We start from the raw sequence: 24,541 nt of genomic DNA on the forward strand, positions 1-24,541 counted from the left end.
CATGATCAATGTCTTGAGACCCTTTTGACACAGTTTGACATAGTCTAGAGGTGCATTATGAAAACGGCAACAGGAAGTCGATTTTGGATTTAGTGGTTAATTTGGCCATTTTCCACATTTTTACTTTGAATAACTTGTCCCAGGGCTTTCATCAGATCAACTTCAAATTGAGGTGAGTGTCATCACAACAAGATGGAGATATAACCTACCTCAAATTTCAATTTTTCGTCACACCTAACCCTAACCCTAACCCTTCCGCTTGGACTTTAAATGCAATGGGTAACCTATTGATTATCTTGAACAAGATCCAACACACGATCAATGCAGCATTTCATCATTGCTCTGGACTTTGTTCCTTGTGGCATTTGGCATCACATCAAGAGAGAAACTTGGAAACTAACCAATATGTAGCACCACATGCCTTGACCCTAGCTGCACTGTGATCCCTCCAGCACCCAAAATCTGCCTGCTAGACATGAGGCAGCTAGACTAATAACTAATAAATTAATAATATAAAAAAAATAACCAATAATAGTAAATGATAACTTCAAGTAATGATAGCTTATGTGGAATAATATGCCACATGTCCTTCATATATCTTGCTTTTATTATGCCACATGTATGCGTCTTATTGTGAAAATTCACCATGCAAGTTTGTAGTGTGTGTGTAATATATACTATATATATATATATATATATATATATATATATATATATTATAGTAGGCTATATATTCATATATATGCAAATTGTTATTAATATCTCCCTAAACAAATAGACTTAACATCGTTGTGTAATCCTCCTGTGCCAAGTACATTTCTCCACAAACTGTGGAGTATATTTTGTAAATTCTCTTTGTCCAGTAATCAAGCCGATCTCACGCTGTCACTTGTGACATCTAGTTGCCTTAAATGGTGAAAGTTAGTAAGGACAGAAAACGTTTTGATTAGAGGAACCACATATGCTTAGGATGCCATCAACACAGACTCACCTTCAACACGTCACCTTAATTCTTGTCCAACTATTGAATCACCTAATTTAATGTTCATTTAAATTTTATGAGCGGCTGCTGCATCACATTCCCTTTGCATTTTTATTCACAGTATTTGTTTGACCAGATTTTCTTGTTAACCAATTTAGCCAGTAGAAGCACAGCATTTCAGTTCCAGTAAAAATGTCTGTTATTACTGCTGCAAATATTAATTGATTCATAGTGTGTGAGTTGTCTTAAATTCCACATCACAGCAGATTACAGAGTTTGATTGAAAAAAGACACATCTTATAGCAGCAAATAAAAATGATTTAAACAAGAAAGCGTTTTCTCTTGTGTTACGCTACTGCTAACATACAAAGAGCTCGTACAGCTGGACCATCTCCTCCAAGCCCAAACACGTTGGTCTGTGCTCCTCGACTTGACACTTGGCTTCTGTGGGCCAGTACTCGATCCAGGTTCTTTCCCCGAGCACGTACTGGTACCTGTGGAGAGCATAGTGAAAATATCATGGAACATTATGTGGAAAAAGTGCAGGATCAGTAGATAACATGGGAGCTGAAGTTGTTTAAACACAAAGAAACTTACGATTGATGTTGTTCGTCTCTGTGAATATCTTTTGACGTGCCCATGATGAGGTACATTTTGTCTTTGCCCAGATCTAAAGACTCCCTGCAGTGTGGAGAACTCAGGAATGTGCGCTGTTTCCCCTGAGAACCCACATCGAAACTTCCTGCGATTGAAATAAATGAGAGAAGATGCTTTAGGATTGAATGGAGAGCTAAAGGAGATGTGTAACATAAATGAATAGTGAGACATTTTGGGGGTCTAAAGGGGGTTTACATGCAGGTGCTGGGCTGTACCCCCACTGTTTTTGCGCCTGGCGATGCAAGCTAAGTTAGCCTGCTGCTAGGGGTAGTTTTCTACTTTGCAAACAGAACTCAATCTTTTCATCTGCCCCTCTGCACAAATCTAAATAAATATACTTTCTTTAAATGGGCAATTATTGCTCTGTGTGCCTACAGAAACAACAATGCAGGGAAAAAAAGCCCCTTTTCAACTGGTCAAAAAGAACCTCAACATTCACTAATGTCTGGCTTTTGTCTGCAATGGGAATGGATTCAATCTGTATTCACTTCCAGGGCAAATGACTCCGCAGTAGACACTGGTTTTACGAGGCTCTTATCAGCAGTGATGAAAACATGACAGCCGGGTCGATGCGCTAATTTGGTAAGACAGCAAGATGAGAGAGCACCTCATGTGTTGGTTGTGACGTCAGACATGACTCACCACGGAAAAAACACAAAGGCAAACTTCTCTGATGGCACATGTTTTGCAAGTTCACTCAGTTCAGGTGTAGCTATGCCACCTACACCTCTTCACACCTACCCTTTTTCATCTGGACACATCTGACTTTTCAGTTTAGTCCAGAAACAAAATAGCAGGCATCGGACCAGGGTCTGAACCAATGGACCAAATTTTTTTCAAAGTTGAGACGGCATTAAAGAATAGAGGACAGACAAAGAAGTGCAAGCTGCTTGCAGGAATGCTTGCAGTCTCTAGTACCAATTATATCACGCCTGAAGTTTGTAATGCTGCTAGTAATACCATAATGATATTACAGTGGCAACGAAATGAATGAAATCAACTGGTTCATTTATTTTCTCCACCTGCCGAACTGACAACAGGTCTGTCTACAAACTAATCAAAATGAAGTATAGGCAGACAGCCCAAATAGGTGATGGCGACAGGACGTTACAAAAAAAATCAGAAACCAAAACAACAGATCAAATGCAAACAATGTAGAAAAGACATGATCCTGGTTTTGGACCTTGATGCAAACTTTCTGTGAAAACGGCCTTAGAAATATATTCAATAAAACACAAGGTGATTTAAATTTCCGATGGTTCACAGAGGAGATAAATGCCCACCTTCTTTGATCACTTCCAATATCCTCATTGTGCAAATGTCAGTAGACAAACCCTCTGTGAAATTCTCCAGTCTCACTTTGTACACTGAGGACAGACAAGAGGCAGATTGTTACCTCACTTATTTGATTATTTAACAATCACTCACTTAAACAAACACACAATATGATCAGGTTTAAACAAATCTCAACTCAAGTGCAGACCATTTTTAGTGCATCTTACCGAAATCTATTTTGCTGGTAGGAGTAGTCTCACAAGATATTTCTATCCGCAGATCATTGCTGATCTTGCCCTTCTTCTGCATACTGCAGTTCTCTGGAAATAAACAATAGGCACAAAGTAAATACACAAGTGATGACCTGATTAATTGAGAACATGTGTTGGTGTATGGATGCATCGACCGGAGACATCAGCTTCTGGAGATTTACTGTGAGCCACTTTCCACGACCACCTCCTTCCAACTCATTTAATCTTCACCCAAAGTTAAAGAGGTGAGATACTAAAAGGCTGCAGGTAACAGACAATGGAGGATGATGAAAGCACTACATTAGTGTCATGTGTTGAGCGTGTCTTTGCATGTTCTCCCTGTGTTTGCGTGAGATTTCTTCAGTTACTGTGGCTTCCTCCAACAGTTGAAAGTTAAGCAGGAGATTGTAGGTGTGAATGTGAGTGTGAACGGTTGTTGTCTCTGTATGTTGGCCCCTGATTTATCCAAGGTGTACCCTGCCTTTCGCCAAACATCAGCAGGGATTGGCTCCAGCATCCCCCCGTGACCCTCAAAGGATAAGGGGTATAGATAGTGGATGGATGTATGGATGGCTTTTGTCTTCAAAGAGACACCACCCTGTTTACCTTCGGCACATTTGCGCTCATCATTTCTGCAGAGCCTCAGTAGCTGTCCAGCTTTCCTCTCTGGATGATAGAATTTCACACAATGTCTTTCTGCAATGGAAAAGAAATATACAGTGGCTTACATCAGTGAAAATCAACATTAAAGGGGACATAGCATGCCCATTTTACCACAAGTTGATATGGTTCCTTGGGGTCTTAATGAAATGTCTGTAACATACTTTGGTCAAAATACCACAAGGATCATTTCAAACAGCACCCTTTTTACCCTGTATAAAACAGCCCTCCACAGAGTGACCTGTTTTGAGTGCCTGTTCCTTTAAATGCTAATGAGCCAGCTCCCCTCTCCCCCCTCTCCCCCCATGATTTTAAACGATATAAATTACATATTTTATATGATATAAATTATCAAATATGCATCCCATACTTTGTATTCCCTTCTGTTGTCCTGGAGTTTTAATTTTCCCAATCACATAATTAAATGTCCCCTCTGCCCCCACTACAAGCACACAAGCAGACAGACAGAGAGAGAGAGAGAGAGGGGTGGGGGCTATGAAGACCATCATTTACCCCCGAACCCCGACATTCAACGGGTACAACAACAAGCGGAGAAAGCAGAATCGCGGGCTGACCTTATATATACAGTCTATGGGGCTGACCAGCGCGGAGAAATGCACGTCCCGTGTGAACAGCCAGGCGGCTGCGCGCTTGAGAATGGCACTGCGCTGCCTCGCCAAGACCATGTAGGGAGACTTCCAGTTCCTTGTTACGAAACAATACCCAGGAAGCGCAATCGAGTCGCTCAAGCATGACGTTTCTGACTTAGAGGAACTATAACAAAACGCGCGAGTGTTTTTTCCCCAGAGTTTTTGGGTTGGTAGACATGCCAGATACCCACATTAACCTGTAGAAGCACTAACAAAGTGGAATTTGCATGCTATGTCCCCTTTAAACACTTGATAGGACATTTTTTGGAGTGTGTGCAATTTGGTGCAGCTTGATTTGAATTATGGCGACTGTTAGGCCTTGGGGAAAGTAAGTGCTCTACTGAGTGTCATTCTAAGTGTGTTTGAGGCTTACGGTCATAATATTCATAGACAGAAACAGTGGCTGGCTGTAAGATGCCCACTTTCATCTTCTGGTGAATCCTAAATGTGATCTCCTCTGGTCGTGTGTGAGAAACCTGCAGAGAAATTTAAAGCAAATGTGATGTAGAGACAGAGCAAGGTCTAGAGAAAAAGGTGAAAGGGGGAAGAAAGGCTTACGTCTTACCTTGTCCAGGTAGATGATCAGTGAGCCTCTTTCTGACAGGACAGTGTTCATCTCATATTTTGAAATATTGCGGACATGTCCTTTAGACAACTACACACACACAAACAAACCGTGTCAGACACCTTTCAAAACCATTAAACATCTCCTTTGAACATTGGCTCTACGTGGGAATGTGTGTATCTGTAAAAGCTCTTACTAAGTCCAAGTCATTAGTGTTGACGGTAAAGCCAGTCAGCAAACCGATATCCAAGACTGACATGCCTGCATCTTGCTCCCTGTCCTTATATCTGTGTAGAAAATGAACAATGTTCAATTAAACGAGACAGTTAAAACAATATGAAAAACACTTCAGTCAGTATTGTTTCTTTATTGTACTTACAAAACCTCTATTTTCAGCTTGTATATCTTCTCATCGGCATCCATTTTTTCTGGAAAAGCAAGATAACACACAAGCATTAAATCCTCTCTCATAAAGAAAAAAAACTTGGCAGAATGATGGAGACGCAGCAGGAAAAACACAGTTTGCAGTTACACAAACAAAATAGACGCATACAAGGAGACAAACAGAAAATGACAAATGATCACAACAAATAAAAATGAAGAGACAGGCAAATTACCTGGGATGAGCTGCACTGACATGTTGAACTTCTGACAGTCGCTCTCCTTCTCTTTAGGTAGAGCATAATACATAGACACCATCTGTCACACAGAAAATATCACATAAATGGGCTTTTGTCGTACAAGCTTTGTTGACACTAGGTTAAAAATGTATCTGGTCGGATCTGGGATCAATAAAGAACAGATACACAGCAGATGATAGAGCGAAGAACAAAAAAAAAACATTTAACTTACTGTCAATGTTGCTTCTCCTGATCCTGTGGCAGTCACTTTCACATCCTGGTTTATATCATTGATCTGAGGATATAAAATACACACACACACACTGGATCAGGAGAGGAAACAAAAAGAAAAGCAACATGCAAGTTTGTGTGTGAGAGTGTGTACTCACTTTAGATCTTCTTGTGGCATAGCTGTTTTCCTGGTTGAAGTAAAACTTCGTAGGCTTTGACTTGCCCGGCAACAAGATATCCACATACAGATCGTACTCTGGTTCTTTAGCACTGGCCCAGTACTCTGCTACAGCCTGGTACACTATAATGGTAGCCTGGAGATAGAGAAAGAGTGAGGGGGAGACAATAACACTTTTAAAAACCAAAGATATTGTTCATAGGTCCAGATTCATTTACACAACATAAAGTAAGATCTAAAGTTCAACTCAATTTAATCCTTGGGGCAATTTAAGTTGTCAATCTCAGTTTATTTTACGTCCAGCTTTTCTTGTTTTAGTTGATTCATTTGTTTTGAATAACATTTCATGAACTGTCATTTTGTACATTTTCTGCTGTTTTGTAAATGAGGTATCAACCTAAATGTATTCCCGGGTTAAAGTAAAGGTTGAATGAATGAATGACAATTCAAATGCATGATAACTAGCTAGAGGTGCATATGGAGAGAGTGCTTTGTTACCTGAGTTGATCCAAATCCTCCGCCCACCTTCTGCTGTTGGTTGAACCATCTCACAATAGGTCGGGCTTCTTCGAAGGCCTTTATAAACAGAGGGGGAGAAAAGGGTTGAAGTCTCTGTGATTGAGCATCGGTTTTGGTTGGATTTTCAGAAACCCACAATATAAATTTGTTTTTTCTCTCATGGCAATTCTTCCTTGCACAGACTTGGCGCTCACCTGATACAAGTAATCGATTATCAATGGTTAGCAATGTTTTTTACTGTACAAGAACAGGGTTAGGGTTAGTCCCTGTAACTTCTGATCAGCCCATTCCAAATTGTTATTTTAGAACAGGCACTGCACTAGCCTAATAATCCCTCCAGCCTTTTAATGAGGAGGCATGGCTTGTGACTGTTATTGTGTGTAGCTCGACATGCCGGTCAAACACACATACTGTAAGTGGGACATGCTTACCCCGACCTTGACCAGAGCCAGAAGAGCGTAAGCTGTGGCCTCCAGTGTGTAAATATGTCCCTTAGGTACAGGCCAGTGGGACAGCTCTGAGGGGAAAAAACAGACAAAGCAACTTTTTAATACAAAGAAGAACTTGTGACAAACTTCAGTGACTTAGAATATCTAATTTTGCTTAAAAAATGAAATAAAAACAGGAGGAATTCGAAAATGTGAGCAAATACAGGCTTATTTACATGAAAATCCAATTTATAATGGATTTTTAAGGCAAATACAGATATTTGACATTTAGTTTTGAATATGTACATTTATGTAAAATATTTCTGAAATAAGACTTGATATTCAACTATAAAATATATATATACTTTACAGACAACCATATTTTTTGTTTGTTTAATTGTTAGCAGGATTATGCAAAAACCACTCAACTGATTTTCATTAAAAATTGTGTGGAGAGGCGGGGCATGACAAAAGAAAGGAACTATTAAAATAATGAATTTTGGTGCAGAGTTGGATTGGGGGACAGATCAATTTTTTTTTTTTACTTTACTTTAACGTGATTTGGGGCTTTTTTTTTACTTGGACATTTTTGTTGATATCTCAGAGAATAATCCATGGATCTTGATGAAAGCAATCAGACTTTTTAGGGGACTAATAGTCATGAGTCTTTGTAATTTGGTGAAGATGCAAATAAAAATCTGGATCTAGTGAACTTAAATGCGGTTTCACAATGGGACTGTTGGGCTTTGGCAGAGGTATGTGTTATATTTTTGGCTTAAATCTTCCCATAATATCAATGTTGTTCGGGCTCTAATTAATTGTGGATGTGTTTTATATTTGCTTCTACACATCCATATAATATTGTTGTGTGGCAGCACCTGGAGAAGCGAACTTGAAGAGGACTTCTCGGTTCAGTTTGCCTTCGTTGGCCAAGGCGTACGATGTCATGGCAACAGCATATGGGTTGGTGAGGCTGTCCAAACGCCTCTCCAGGTACTGCACCGCTTTGCCTACACTGCCTGGAAGACTCTGGGCATCAGGAGAGAAAAAAAGAGGACGAGGGGAATCACTATAATACAACATGTTACACAATGCATTGCAAGGAGTAGAAAGTACAGATATTTGCTGATACGTGTAGTGTCTACCCTGACCCTAAAAGTGAAAAGTACCTGAAAATTTTAACTTAAGTACAGTATCAAAGTAAATGTACTTTTTGAGCAGTAAATCTGCCACAAGTATTATTGTAACTGTATGTGCCGTGCAAGAACAGGAAGGTTGACAGGAGTGGCAGTAGTAAATAAGGGGGGCAGGGCTCAGCCAATGGTTTCATAATGAGAAGTAAGTAAATGAAGAAATACAAGATAGCAGGTACTCACACTAACAGTGGCAGCACATAGAGTCCGTGACTCCTGCATGGCGATGAGGATGAAGGCCGTCATGGAGGCTTCTGATTCGGAGCCACGCACATCACCCTACACACACGCATATGCACAAATTTAATTCTATTTGTATATGGTTATAAAATTTGTAATGGTGTTCTTCATCTCCATTAAGTTGAAGACTGATGTTGATGAAATTAGTGTACGTGTGGTATGCCCCCAAAAATTTGATTTAATTACTTTAATAGTAATTTTTGCAATTATTCCTAATAATATACGTGATAGTCACGTGGGTGAATGTTTCATATGCATTATGGAGAGATCAGTAAATGACAGCAGCACTCAGGTGGAACGTTTGGCACGGGAGCAGTTGCACCCCGTACTGTCTCTTTGGGGTAACTTCCGCCCACATGTCAGATGCAGTCTGGATGATGAACTGAATGCTCCGTGTCTTTATTGCTGCTGCAATCATGCTGTATTTTACAGACATACTTTGTTGCTGTGGTACCAATCCTGGGACCCGTAACATACGCACCATCATTTCTCCGTCGTTCACATTTCCGACTTCTCTGAACACGCCGTCGTATTGCTGCGCGTTGAGAATCAGGTACTTCACAGCGTCACAGATCAAGTTGGTATTCACTACCATCAGACCGTTGACCATGGCGAACACCTTGGTAACGTACGCTGTCAGCCTTAGGGAGGGGAGAGGGGGTAATTGTTCAGTTCTATAAATTTGCTAATGAAATACACCCTTCCTCTCATAGTATAGTAGAATAAACGTTAGGAGACATTACATTACATATTAGAGGATGTTTACGTATGAGTTCATAGATGTTATGATGCCTCACCAGGAGCTACTTTTGTGATGGGCCCACACAGCAAAAGAGCCATCAGCTTTACGGTAGGCAAGCTCGTTCTTGTAGCCTGGACACAAACAAAACACACTATGTTTTAACTGAATATAACTGATGGCAGTTTTGTTTGTAAAAAACGGGTGAAAACCTTAGTTGTGTATGTGTCTATGTGTTGTATTTAGTTAAGCTGCTTTCAGACATGAACCTAACTCCAGATAATCCCTTAACGTTCTCCGGGGGGGCTGTATGTGAGAACGCAAATGTCAGAGTGAGAGGCTCCAGAGTTTCTCCTGCCAGCCTCTGAGTAAAAGCTCTGGATAAAGTTAAAATGAGCCGATGTGAGCAAGAAATCCTCGGCAGGATTCACTGCAAGTGAGTGGGTGGGTTGATGACGTTTCTAATACGCAAAAGATACAAAATGAGAAAAAGAGTACCAATATTTCCGGATGAAAAAGCCGTGCCATACATGTAGAAGACACTGACAAAGATGTCAAGAGAGATTTTAGTGATAAGAGACAATGCTGGTGTCGATATGCTATAAACAACCCTTGATCTCTGCAGCAGAATTTATACGTCACATCCTGCCTCTGTCTGCTGAACCAGCCTCCCCCGAACGCTCTGGAAATTTCTGTGTTGTTGTGAATGAGTCCAAGCGGAGAATCTCCTGCTGTGTTGTTCATATGTGGAAGAAAAACTTGGGAGAAAGTACGGACCCAATTGTGTGATATTCTCTTGAGTTCATGTCTGAAAACAGCTTGAGTGTTGTAGCTCGGATATGTGGAGCAAGGGTAGCATGTTGTGTCTTGTTTGTTTTGATACCACTTCAGCCACTGTAAAATTAGGTATGTGCGAGTAAATACATCTGAGTGATCTTACCGGTCTGGATATGCTGGAGGGCTTTGTTTCGTTTCTCAAAGCCCACAGCCTCCCACTGGTTGGTTTTGTCCAAATAAGTGGCTGCAATAACGGGTAAGGTCATGTGGATCATGTTCTGCTCTCCGCAGCCTGCCGGCTGGTAGATAAGGCTACCCATCGACTGCCCACTAATTGCGTTCTCTACCATTGGAGCAATTTTTCCCCTCCCTGCAGGCACACACACCAACAGAAAAACCAAAGCACTTTAAATCAACAGGAGGAAACAAGCAAATAAACATGAATTCATTTTACGGGCATGCGATACACGACATGTCCAAATGTACCATAATCCCACCTGTCACAGAAATCTGTGTGGTAGTAAGTGTGTTTGGAACCAAATATTTCTTTGGGATTTCACTGTTGATAATTTCCACTTGTGTACCTCCTGAAGAGAGAAACAGGATGAATTCAAGTAATAATGAAAACACAATATTACTACATTACTATCAAATGCAGCTGTTTATGTGGTAAACTCACCGACACCTTTGTTAGAGGGGTCTAGTGTTATAATCTGTTGTTGTTTAACCAGAACACCTTCTGGCTGAAAAAAAACCCAGCAGAAACAAACATTAGAAATCACAACTACTTTTTAAGTAATATATTATGCTGGTTTACAATAAAATACAGAGCGGTTTGTCCGTTAAAATATTCAATCCTTATTGGTCTGGTTCTTTTTCTCAGTTGATGTTGCATTTCTGATACAGTTTGCATTTGAAGTCAAAGTAAAGCCCTAAAAGATATCTGCTTCGCCAAACTTACTTTACCACAGGAGATCGCTGTTCGCCATTCATGAAATCACTAGTCATCTTCAGTATTTTGCCACTGACAGCTATATATGTGAACAGCAATAACTTTTGCATTTGATGAAATATGAAAATGAGGACTGCATTGTAGAATTGTAGTTTCTAATGACACAAAAGCTGTGTCCCAATTAAGGGGCTGCATTTGGGATCCAATGGGTGAATCCCTCTCTGGCCAAACCTATCCCAGGATTCATTGCGTGCCAGAGGCAAAGCCAACGAGCTAGGTATATGAGTGGTTGGGCTGCAGTAAGCGCAGCCATAGTAGCTAACGATGAGATGGTAAGAACGGGACACGCTGGTGATACAAAAAGGAAATCCTTCACAGATCAGACCATCTGATTTTGGCTGGGCCTTTGTGAACTTCGTGGCTCAGAACTTTCAGATTTGATGGCAGGGGGTGAATGCCTTTATAGAGCCCGATGGAGTTATTGGGAATGATATCGACACACCTAATGAGAGCAGGATATGTTAAAAATGAAAATGGCTACGTACAAAAACTCAGGTTACACTGGTTGCAACGGGCTGAAAGCAGCCACACACACACATCCACATCACATAGTAACAGGCCTCAGGTCGAGTACGTGTAGGCAACCGGCTGCATGGGGAGCGTTATACTTGCTAAGGTTCTGCCTCTTCCGGTAAACATAAACAAAGATGGAGACCCTCAAGGAGATCAACATTTAGCAAATGGTAAGATCAAGACAGAAAAATCAATGACCCATCATACAAATAATTCCAAGCCTGGTCACACAGCTTGTCTACAGTACTCCTCGCCATTTCTGTGACTGATGACGTGGCCCTGATGACGCCCCCACTAAGGTCTCACTACTGCCCCGACCTATTATGCGGTTATTGCATCTTGCTAACTAACATCTGGCTTTTGCCTGCAATGGGAATGGATACAATCGTTATTCACTCCCGAGTCAAATGGCTCTGCAGCAGACATGGGTTTGATCGGACTGGCAGTGATGGACAGGTGACACCCGGTTGAACGTGCCAATTTCGCAAGACAGCAGGAGTTTGTGACGTAGAACATGATGCACCAGGGGGGAAAAAAGGCAAACTCCTCTTCTGGCAATGGGAAAGGTGTAATTCACCTTTTGTAGCAGGTTTACCTGGCTTTAAATACCTTCTTACACCTGTTAAATGTGGTGTAAAAGAGGTATATTACAGAGTGTGTTTCTCTTACCACCACCTGCAGCATCTTCATGACTCCATCAGAGAGTGTTGAGTCTTTAACAGCTGCTTTGACCTCAATGCTGAATTTTCCTTCCTTCATGGGAATGATGACGAAGGGGACAGATCGTGTGGTTTGTCCCCCGACTCTGACCTCCTGACGATACCTTGCGTGTTTAGAAGCCGCGCTGCACACATGCTCCTCCTCAATCAGATACACACGCACCTTGGGAAAGACACAAAGATACATCAATGAGTGAGGTATATGTGCAGTCGGTCAAAGATCTGCCTCAAGTAGATGTGGATTCTTCTTCGATGATTCCTCTCATATTTGACAATTTCAGGTACACTTTGATGTAAATAAAAGAAATTAACAACAATTTAATGGTTGAAATTGTTTTCCAAAAGAACATTTTGACCTTGAGAATGAGAAGGAGCCATGTCGGCCACTACTACACTTATCCAGGGTGTCTTCAGGGTTTTACAAGTAAGATTTAACACTTTTTAAGACCATAATGAATGAAATTTAAGACTTATTTCAATTACGACAGATACAAAGGAATATTGGAGTCACACAATTATTTATACTTCCCCATAATTGAAGATAAAGTGAAGTAGCAGAGTAGATAATAACCCTGGAAACACCAAACTATCTCACAAACTACAGGCAGTATCAGTGTACTGTGACAACCTCTGACCAAGGTGTTTGTAGACTCAGCTATCAGTCCCATGTTGGTCTTGTTTGTAGTTTTATTAGAGCCTGCTAATATCTACAAATGGTAAATGGTTTTGTATTTATATAGCGCTTTTCTAGTCTTGATGACCACTCAAAGCTCTTTACAGTACAGTTTTTTACATTCACCCATTCACACACACATTCATACAGTGCATCTATTAGCAGCACTTTGTTGTTCTATGAGGGGCAATTCGGGGTTCAGCATCTTGCCCAAGGACACTTCGGCATGCAGATGGGGAAGACTGGGGATCGAACTGCTGACCTTCAGGTTGGAGGACGACCGCTCTACCCCTCAGCCACAGCCGCCCCGGCTGTAGAAATTTCCACGACAATTGTCGTGGAAATTTCTATTAATTGAACACAAAGTCATACAGTTGTCTTTCGGTAAGTTTAATTCTACATCTGCAGATGGACTCAAAGTACACTCATCAGAAGGACATTATACAAAGAGCCAAGAAGACTCCTGAGTGCTATGTTCTTATAATGCATAGCCCCCTCCCACAAAGGAGCAGAAGGTATTCATTACCTTCTTTGTTATTTTATTAGGGTGGGGCACATCCTGGCCCTATTTACAATACAAAGACCCCTGGACCCATCTGCTCAGACCCCTTGAGTGACCCCTGCAGTGAACCATTTGCCCAAGAACACTCAAGGTTTCAGGAATTCATAAACATTTAAGTTGCTTGAGCAACACTCGTAAACCTTAAGTTAACTCACAGAAACCCATCTGTTCATCCATTCTTCTACATACATGTCTGTTCTTCCATTAATCATTACCCAAGATCAGAATTTCCATCACACATCACAGAGAAAGAACTACACAGATAGAGATATTAGAAACTATGCATGAAGCCAAAACATTTCTCTCAGAAATGAATAATGGTTATCTTAAAGTGCAACTGATTTAGAATTAAATGACCTACCTAAACATATTTAAGACTTAGTATGTTGCATTGTACCACATTTAAGACCCTTTACAGCCTAAAATTCAACCAATTTTAGACTTTTTAAGATCCCACAAAAACCCTATGAAAGCCAGGAGAAACAATCACTTAAATATCTACTTTTGCTTTCTTTGACATCAGTGAGAAAAATGATCGTCGTCTCATTGACTCCATCCTGAAACAACAAAGCATTGCGCTCAGACTTACTGTGATAACATCAGGGCTGTAGTTGTGGAGGATCGCCTTAACTTCCAGCTGCTCTCCACGGACAGCAGAGTAGGGCAGTCTGAGATCAATGAAGAAGTCCTTCCGGACAATCACGTCCAATGGTTCGCCAATGCAGATTCCTGAACGATTAGAAGGATAAGAAGTGGTGAAACAGAGAAGAAAGAAAATGGGGGATGAGAGAGACTTAAGATGATCGTGGTACGACTAAAATTCACCGAGTTCTCACCGTGGGTTCTTGACAGACTGATGCCAGTGAACTGCCAGGTTGTGATTGAGTCTTGCAAAGGAAGCATCTTCATAAAGGATGTGGAACTGAATCAAAAAAAAAAAGTGCACAGACTCAGAGAGGTTTTCAACGTTGGTGGTGTCATGAACGAAGTATAGTATTTTTGAATGTCTATTTTAGTTGCCTCACCAGTCCGGTGTTTGTCGCGGGCAAGGACGCAGTTTGATGTCTGACCACAGCCAACTCTCAGGGAACCTGGTGCGAGAAACAATTTCATTGCTGTCCATGTAACTGTCGTCATCGTCCTCACCTGGAGAGTCATTAACAAGGAAGGTTACCACTTTGATTGTCTCACAACCACCAGTCTGACCCATAGATCTGAAATAAAGATGGACACAAAAGTGAAGCCTGTCTCGGTCGCCACCTGGTGGCTGGCTGCAGTATACGGGATAAATCTAGCCTCCTCTAGAGCTGCTATTTGTGTTGATGACATTTCTTAAACGCGACAGATGCAAAAATTTCAGAAAACTAAAAGAATACAAATATCTCTGGATGAAAAATCTGTGTCACACGTAGAAGACACCGACGAAGATGTCAAAGGAGTTTTTGGCAATAACATGGATCAAACTAACTACACGTCAAATAAATCGTGTCTGCCATTTTAGGTAGTTCTTATCACACTGATGTTTGTTCAAGCTGTAATTTTTCTGATGAGTTAAAAAAAATTACTTCTTTTATGACTGATTCGTGATTGGTTGAGCGCGTGGCTCCTACCCCTGATCGCTACTGCTCAGACTCTGATTCCAAATGCACAAGATGGCAGAGTTTGTATTCTGGACATTTTGGATTCATTTCTAAATAGTGGGAGAAAGCGGAGACGTGTCGTCCATCTTTATGTACAATCTATTGTCTGACCGTGGGTGACCCACCCAGCCCTCTTCCCCCCTTCCCTCATCCCCCGTCTCTTACTGTGAGCCAAGTCTCGCAGGTTCTCCACCTCTGTGCAGCAGTGCAGGAAAGCCTCAGCACAGGATGCACCGTCCGAGATGCACTCACTGTGCGTCTGACAAGTGTATGACAGGGAGGTCTCCCTCATGCCATGCTGCAGTTCATTGTCATAATGACTCACTGGAAAGAGGGTTGAGGAGAGACAGAGGTGAGAAGGGATGAAGTACAAAATGAAAGGGGAGCTGTTTGGAATAAAGCATTTTAAATTAAGGCAAATTAGAAACAGATACATAAACTAGTCAAGTCAGTCTTATCCACATTACGGCCGTTCACTTTTATTCAAAATTCAAATAGTCATGTGTGGACTAGATAGTTTAGAGTTGTGGTTCTTACCTAAGCTGGTCGTGACGGGCATTATAGTGGGAGATTGTTTCCTCCTGGTGGGGACCGGACATTTCCTCTCTGGAAATGCAACACAGACTAAATGTTAAACAGAGCCACTGACAGAGGATATAGTTTGGTTGGATGAAATCAGTCTAATGTGAGAAGGGAAAACAAATGAGAGAAAATCGGTGTCACCTGTTCTGTAGGGAGTCCCCGAGGCATTCCCGGACTTGAACAACAGGCCGGCATCGTAGAACACACTCATACTGTCCTTCCCTCCGCCGGGTGTGCAGCCTGTGTCGTATTTCTCTACAATGTCCCACACCTGAACAGTGTGGAAGTCATTTACACACAGGGATACAAAGTTGCGGAATTAAGGAAATAAATCAAGTTCTGAATCACCATAAAGAAGACGTATTTATAAAGTGCATCAGCAGCATGACAGATAACTACAGTATACTGGATATTCATCACTATACATGTACATTATTACCTCCACCAAGGAGGTTATGTTTTCACCTGTGTCTATTGGTTTGTTTGTTGGTGGATATTTTTGTCAGCAAGATTACGCAAAACCACTGAACCAATTTCCACCAAACTTGTTGGAGGAACGGTTCTGAATAGAAATCATTATTCTTTGGTCCAAATATGGATTAAGGCCCATCTGGTAATTTTTTACTTTTCTTTTAATGACAAATAAATAACCACTTTCTTTTTTCATTTGTATTGGTACTATAATTACTAGACTATCATATATTGGGCCTTGGCGGAGCAATTGTGACCCTCCAAAATAAGATGCTTTCACACATGGACTGACCACGAGATATTCTGACCTTCTCCAGCGCGGCTGTATGTGAGAACGCAAATGTGTAAGTAAGAGACTCGGAGCTAGAGATCCTCTGAAGGTTCACCGTCAAACGAATGGGCGTTTTGATTACCCTTCTAACACGTGACAGATGCAAAAGTGAAAAAAACAAATATCTCAAGATGAAAAAGCGGTGCCACACACGTAGAAGACACAGATGAAGATCTCAAGAGAGCTTTTGGTGATAAGGGCCGATGCCACTGTCGATGTGCTGTAAACAAAAACACGAGATCTCTGCAGCCGGATGAATACGTTACATCCTGCCTGCTGCGCCACCCCTCACATGAACGCTTCAGAGATTTCTGTGCTGTTGTGAACACGTCTAAGCGGAGAATCTCCTCCTGCGTCATTCATTCAGTATGAAAGGCAAACTTTGGAGTTCATTTCTGAAACAACCTTTTTTTTTTTTTACATCATTGTTAAAATTAACCACCTTTTGAAATATTTCCACTGATAACAATAGAATAAAGAAATTGCCTTTTTCTGGGTGAGGCGGTGCTTGTTTTTCTGAACTTTGTCCACTGCTACCAGTCCCACCGTGGCCTCTGGATCTCCGGTGACCTTCAGAGAAAAAATCCTGCGAGGCTCGTAGGACGGAGCAAGTCTCGAAGATTCCAGCTCCAGCTAAACATGAAGGGAAGGGCGATGAATGAAAGAGACCAGCAGTTTTGTGCTTGATGAAAAACACGTAAAAATATATCTCAAAAGTACAGAACCAACTTTTTCACTTTCTGCTTGTCTTGTTTCTTCTCGTAATTAGTTTAACTCTGTAAAATCAGTGATGTGAGTCTTACCGAACCCATGCAGGAGTCCTTGACATCCACCCACACGGAGTCTGACACCACCTCATTGTCAGTTAGATGATAATAGGCTATGATGCGGAATGATGGCAGCAGGTCTTTGGTGATGGGAACCATCAGGAAAATCAACACTTGGCCTCTTGTCCTGTAACGGCCATGTTTGATCAACTGACCCCTGCTCAGGATCTAGGGGCACAGATTCACACATAAGTACTTAAAACCGGACTTTATACTTTACATAGGTCGAGGCATGAGGCAGAGAAAAACATCTCTCACCAGGTATGTGATGTCAATGGCTTGATTTGACTGCTGTTTTAGACTGAGGGTGAATTTCAGATTGTTTCCTAATTCCACCTCTGCTGTATACACACCTACAAAAATGATAATTTGCAATGAGTGGGAGACACTGAATAGTTCATGGCACATACAGTACTTTATCATCACAGCCTTGTCCTATCATCTGAAGTTATTTAGACTTACCTATGTGGATGTAGTTTTGGCTTTTAGTGTTGTATGGGACAGCTACCATGTTGGCTTCTGCTTGTCTCTCAGGTGAAATACGAGGATCGTTGGTCTTGGCCTTCAATTAGAGACACATATGGTTATAAAGAAATACATATAAAAGATCTCAGTTCTGCACCGTCCCGTCCGATCTCATCCTATTGTTGACTGACACTGACGAGAATTGATGAGGGTTTTTAAAGTCCTACTCCAGCAGTTTATTACATCCTTAAAACTCTCTGTTCCTATAAATCAATTATATCTTATTATTATCATTATTATTCCTTCCTACGTCCGTGACTGGGATCGGTGAATATGCTAAAATGACCTCTGTGGCGGAGGAGCCTTTTCCAGCTACTGAGGCTTTATCCATACTACTATGTTTTACTAAAATGATCTCTGTCAATGTGAGTGCTTTCGCTCGTATCAGGTTTAATTCCCATCTATAATAACACATGTAAAAAAGGAAAATGACATGACCACGTACACTTGGCATGCACATGCCGGTGTACACAGGAATTGCTCTGGGAATCGATTGTTTCCTTCACATGTTACCGGTTGTATCATTGTACAATGCAGAATTTAACAACACTTGTAATTGATTATCCATGATGCGTTCTACACTGGAGGCCAAGGCTAATGCCGTCTGTTTTTTCTTCTGGAACAGGGTCATGTGATAGGCGCCTGTTTCCAAACATCTCTGTTTCTGCTCGTTTAGGACTAAAACACTGCTTTGGAGTTAAAATGGGGTCAGCAGTGTTTCCAAACTTCTCAGTTTTAGAGGCTCTAAAATTCTGGAATGGTGTGAACACCAGGCGTAACCACAGCATAGTTGTTGTTTTTAAGAATATAGGACATGATTTTGAATAACCCTGGCACGTTTGAAGATCTTCTGCACAATTTAGGTTACCAACTACCAGTAGAAGTTAGCAGTTGTTAGTGGCCACCAGCGGACATTATGGACTTAACTTCAGTTGTGCACCTTGGCGTCATCAAGTGTTTTGTCTTTGTAATCAATGATACAGGCCGAACTTGAGGGTACACTGAGGCTAAAGGTAGAGACTTCACAAAACACTAAATCTGTTCTTTTCTTACACTGGCATTTCTTAACTGCAGTGTAAAGGTGGAAAAACTCCGCCATGCAGTTGACTGCTTACTTTACTCAAAAATGTTCTTGTATTAAGTGGGAGTCAAGGGTTCTTATCTGTCATGTGCACCGAGATAAAAGGTAATGGTATATAAAAGGCAAAAAGGTGACATGCTAACATTTTTTTTCACTTGATTTTCACCAGAGGGGGACTTTAAGATCCTTTCTTGCTTACTTAAAGCTGCATTATTTGATTATTACAAGAAATCTCGACAGCAGTAACATTCAGTACAGCAGCAACAGAACCAAATCAACAAACTAAATCTATCTGAAACTTGCACAGAGCTGCAGAGTTGGGTGATAGTAATCAAATTGTAATCAATTGCAAAAGAAAATCAAAAATGTACTCTGATGTAGGTTTCAGCTTCCGTTTGCAAACAAACTGTGTCGTATAAAGAGCAAAAATTTAAATCAAGAAACTTCAGACACTTACATTGATCATCAGTCTTGGAAGTCCGCCCACTGTGTTGACTGTAAGCTTTACATAGCCATTGGCTGCAGTTAAACCCTCCACCTCACCTGGATTCACCACCACTGCAACACCTTGTGCCGGAGTTTCATCTGGATTTGTGACTTCAATCTGTCATCAAGGAAACAAACAATGAGAAATATTCACCTGTATTATCAAAGCATACAGTTAATCACATCTTATTAAGGGCAAACAAACTATATTACATCATTTTGTATGCAGTGTATGTACTGTGCAATAATAGACAGAACAGAACAATGATGAATATTACACAAATAGCACAAAACTAATTAGGGCCACTCAGATCTGGCAAACAGGAGCGGACTGCTCAAGTGCCATCATTCCACGCAGTATGTGGGCTGGATGACAGTGACAATTTTGCTATGTGGGATTAGAATAGTTTACCTGTTGACTTGAGTAGTAATTATCTAACCTTTAAAATACAAACTCAAGACAACAACAGAAATAATAATAATAATACAATATTAATAACTATACATTTTATTTCACTGCGCCTTGACAGACACCCAAAGACACCTTACAATATATTACAAATAAACACATGAATAATTTAAGCAAAACCAAACATTGAAATTGGATTAGAGTTTTGATCATGTTTTTTTTGTACAGTTAGTTCAGATAATATTTATAATACATATATATTATCCAGAGATATTTTATCTTATATAACATAGGTAATTTTATTTTATTTCAGGTTGCCTGGTCAAAACTGGTACAAAACGACAGATAAAATTAGCTTGTACAGCTAACTTTTTTAACGTATTTTGTCTGTTGATTAATGAGCACTTTCTCCAGCAAATAAATAAACAAATGATATGAAATGTATGAATTACTGCTTGCCCTCTGGAATATAATTTGTTCATGTTGCATCATAGAAATATAGAACGTCACTGTTATTTTATATATTTGTAAAAATGCGTCAGGGCTTTACCGCAACATCGAAGGTCATTCCCGGTTTGAAAAATGTGGGCGTTCTCTTGAAGTGGATGGTGTAGGGTGATGTGACTAAGGGTGATGTGACAATCTGGATACCTCTCAACTCTGCCTCCACCATCTCACCACCTGTGCAGAAACACAAACGCACACCCACCCACAGGCTCATTACATTTGTTCACATTCTAAACATATATATGAAAATGGTCATTTCTGATGCACATATCCTATAGTTTCACCTCAAAACTGGGCAGCACTAAAAAATGAAAAATGTATTATATCAAGTAAGTTTATTGTGGAAGTAAAAATGAATGAATGCTTTTTAGGTTTTACAGTAAATAACGCTTGAGGTAAAAGGGACTCACCATATTCTTTGACCTCGAACTTTGCAGAAAAGCTCTCCTGTGGGGTACTGCAGAACTTAGCCACAACTTTCCAAAGTCCAGGGCTTTCACACACACCAACACACACACACACACACACACACACACATGCACACACACACGCAAAAATTGAAGATGAGAAAAACTACATTTAAAGTACCCAGGTTGACTCTCTAATAAATCATGAAGTCTGTCACTGTTCTGTTATTTCTGTCAGTCCAATAGACTAAAGCCGTCAGGTTGTTAATAAAGATTAACAAGCTGATGGCTGCCCAAAATAGTTTAATTTGATTTAATTAAATACTAACCTGATAATTTCATCGAGTTGGTAATATCCAGAGTGGATCCCTGAACTCAGAGAGACTGGATCCAGAGGTAAAACGAGGCCTTCAGGAGTCTAAAAATAAAAATCATTGGACAATCATTAACACTGAACCCTGCCACTTATAGTGAAGTCTAACAATCTAAGAATTCGTTGGAGATGATGGTGAAAGCTAGGAAATGATGTGCCATTGAGCTGATTCTAATTATAACTTTTTTTTTTGTAAAATGCAAAGTTAAAATGCAATACCACAAACTCAATGGCAATGGAAGCGTCGCTTTCAATTTCCTCGTCCCTCTCCACCGGCTCCATGCGGGGCGTCACTGCAAACATTCTGAAATGAACTGACAGGAAGAGAGATAGAGGTTTATTTTACAGTGCAGTCATTCATAAAAAAGAAAAATGATGGCCTACTTGCAGAGATATGGGTGAGTTCCTCAGCGCTGAAGTCGTATTGAACTGACCTTTACTGTTTGGGGTGTAGAGGGTCTTGTCAGTCTGGATGAAGATGTAGCCAGACTGGAAGGACACCAAGACGACTTTCTCCAGCAGGCGGTCGGGGAACTGAGCTTGTAGGTAGACGTACTGCTTCATGTTGGCGTCCTTGCTGAAGTCTCCAGCAGGGATCTGATGGCAGCATGTAGAGAAATGAGTGTGTGACTGAGGAGCAGGACAAACATGTGCGAGGAGCATTTATCTCGGAGTTCATGTTAGAAAATGACGCCAAGTCACAGCAACAGTGTTTCACATACCTTTATTTGTACCAGTGCCTGGAAGTGTTCTGCACTGGTAAGCGTCACAGATGTGGTTGCCAGCCTTTTGTTCTTGGTTGGATGGTTCATCACGTTGATTTCGACCCTGATGTCTTCTCCTTCGCAGTCTTGACACTCCACAAAGACATTTTCTGCCGTTCCTACGCGCAGCAAGTTGGGGGCAGACATCACCTTCCTACAGAGCAGGAGGAAAAGACAAAGATAAAAAAACATACTGTCATCTCTTTGCACCATGTGCTCATACAGGGCAAACAAATTTTCGGCCCATATTTGTATGAGACACTGCCACAGTGTAATCTAGCCCACCTACGGAATGGAATAATGCCAATCGAGCAATCTGCTCCTGTTTGCTAGATCTGGGCCACAATGAAGCCGTAGCAATACTGCAAGTCAACCAAAGGTGACCTGAACTTGTTTTGTGGTGTTTGGGCCATAGTCACCATTTACCATATGGGCCACTATAGGTCCACATCCAGATTACATTTTACCTAGAGCACGGCATGTTTCCAAAAAAGAAACCCATTTGTTTTGGTATATTTGGGCAACTTTTTCTAATTTACAAGTGGGCTATTTTAGGCTCATATCCATTTTGTCCAGTCCACACGAAGGCCAGAAGTGCAGCAGTGGCCCACATCCATATGAACTGACACTATTCTCTTTTTGTACCTATAGGAGGTTGTGTTTTCATCTGTATGTGATTTTTTTGTTTGTAGGCAGGATTATGCTAAACTACTGGACAAATTACCACGAAATTTAGTGGAGGGATGTGGTGTGGGTCAGAAAAGAACCCATGAAATCTTGACACATTTGGAAAACATAAAAAGAGGACAAAGGTCCACCATTGAAGCAGACTCCTTTCTTAGTCTGACAAATAGGCATATTTAAGCTACTTCGGCTGTTTTACAGCTTGCTGTACTATTTGGATTTGATTATGTTCTACTGTGTTTACTCACGGGCCAAGATGAGCTATCACTTGTCACTGAAAGCAGGATTTAAATTTGGCATGTCGTGTATGATCGAGTAAAAATATTAGTTATTTAATGAGTAGATTAAAATACATATAAATTCCTGAAAATGCATTGATATGCCCAAGTTTTGAATTAGTTATATTATAATTCATAATGATTTTATAAATATTAAAATAGCTGCTTCATAGACTATAGGTCCAATGAGGTTAATGATTCAGCTAAGTGAATAAAAATGTTTTAAAACACTCTCCGCTCTGATTTCTTTGACAACTCACACCCTGCTGATGTCTATGAATGTGCTGACTGCCCGTATCCGTTTCAAGACACTAGTACTTGCGTACCATGCTGCAAACGGATCGGGCCCAGTCTAAACCTTACACCCCAGCCCGTCCACTCCACTCTGCATCTGCCAATCAGCTTGCTGCTCCCGCACTGCGAGCTAGACACTCAACAAAATCATGACTGTTTGCTGTCCTGGCTCCTAAATGGTGGAACGAGCTCCCTATTGACATCAGGACAAAGGCAGGCTAAAGACACATCTCTTCCGACTACACTTTGGTTAAGAAGATAATGTCTAATAATCCTCAACTCTGGTGTTTATATATATATATATATGTATAATAAAAAAGTAAGTTTAGTTGCACTTATATGGCACTTAGATGTAGCACTTTGTAGTTTGGCTTTTTTTTAAGCTAATTGTACTTACGTGGTTCTTGCTGTTCTGGGTTTGTTCCTCATGGCTGAATGCACTTATTGTAAATTGCTTTGGATAAAAGCATCAGCTAAATGATATGTGATGTAATGTAATGTTGTTAATTAACTTTTGGACCTTGGCAGCAGTGTGCGCGCTACTGAGTGCTGTTCTAGTTTTGTTGTTTGCTTTTCATGCACCAAACTACTGTCTCGGAGTCTGTGATAAAGCTTATATTTATCTAAACAAGTTAAACATTTCATCATGTCTCTGGACTTTGTTTGCTTTGTCTGTTCTAACACATCACTTTGCAAACTCAGGACAAAATCCAGCCTAACTGACATGATTTAAAAGACAACATTACCTTGACTTATGAAACTCTAAACTGGACAACATCCTTCATTATGTAAGTGTAAGAACTGAATTTGTTCACTTCTGAAACCCTCTCCATACCACAGAGGCCCAATCATTAGACTTGGGGTGACAGAACCTCCTAAATAGCTGCCCCCTCCCTGTGGAACTCCCCTGTCCACTTTCAAACCGCTATTCAAAATTCACCTCTTCAGAACTGCCTTCAATGTATAATGATAATACGTTTTTATCCGAGTTCCTTCAAAAGCGCTATACAAATAAGATTTATTATTATTATTATAATTATTATATTATTACTATTTGTTAAAAATGTCATATCTCTTAATGTAAAACAAAATGGGGGGGGGGGGGTTCTGGATTTGCCCCTGTGTCTGCATGGATCCCCTCTAAAAGTTAATGGGTTCTTTCGTTGCCCATGTACAATTGTTCCACAAAGTTTTGTGGAAATCCACTCAGTATGTATTTGCGTTATCCTGCTGAAAAACAAATTGACAGGGATGAAAACATAAACTCCCTGGCAGAGGTAACAAAGACAGATCTACTCACAGTGGAGATCCATCAACCAGTGAGGTGACAGAGGCAAAGGCCAGCGAAGCCAGAAGCCACAGTGGAGTCCTACTCATCCTCCTCCCTGATTCTGACAATGTAGACTGTTGCACTGCCTTTTTATATTCTCACCTCCCT

The 24,541-nt window shown here is 40.7% G+C and overlaps 1 protein-coding gene across 1 annotated transcript; it reads right to left on the reverse strand.

Moving 5' to 3' along the window:
• Window positions 1–1,074: 1,074 nt before the first annotated feature.
• LOC118101979 (complement C3-like) lies at window positions 1,075–24,538 on the reverse strand. Its single transcript, XM_047338625.1, is given in 40 exon segments — window positions 1,075–1,476; window positions 1,580–1,724; window positions 2,923–3,006; window positions 3,142–3,234; window positions 3,772–3,861; window positions 4,849–4,993; window positions 4,996–5,130; window positions 5,237–5,327; window positions 5,420–5,468; window positions 5,658–5,739; window positions 5,893–5,955; window positions 6,050–6,205; window positions 6,568–6,645; window positions 7,020–7,105; window positions 7,895–8,045; window positions 8,393–8,488; window positions 8,931–9,090; window positions 9,247–9,322; window positions 10,129–10,335; window positions 10,463–10,552; window positions 10,645–10,708; window positions 12,160–12,372; window positions 14,034–14,173; window positions 14,281–14,366; window positions 14,470–14,590; window positions 15,250–15,408; window positions 15,622–15,690; window positions 15,808–15,937; window positions 16,955–17,101; window positions 17,272–17,463; window positions 17,554–17,648; window positions 17,758–17,857; window positions 19,359–19,505; window positions 20,347–20,477; window positions 20,714–20,796; window positions 21,040–21,128; window positions 21,303–21,397; window positions 21,518–21,680; window positions 21,806–22,001; window positions 24,404–24,538. Coding segments are annotated over 40 exon segments (4,710 nt in total). The 5' UTR covers window positions 24,481–24,538; the 3' UTR covers window positions 1,075–1,340.
• Window positions 24,539–24,541: the final 3 nt, after the last annotated feature.

Source organism: Hippoglossus stenolepis, chromosome 22, assembly GCF_022539355.2.
Source record: "Hippoglossus stenolepis isolate QCI-W04-F060 chromosome 22, HSTE1.2, whole genome shotgun sequence".
Lineage (NCBI taxonomy): Eukaryota > Metazoa > Chordata > Actinopteri > Pleuronectiformes > Pleuronectidae > Hippoglossus > Hippoglossus stenolepis.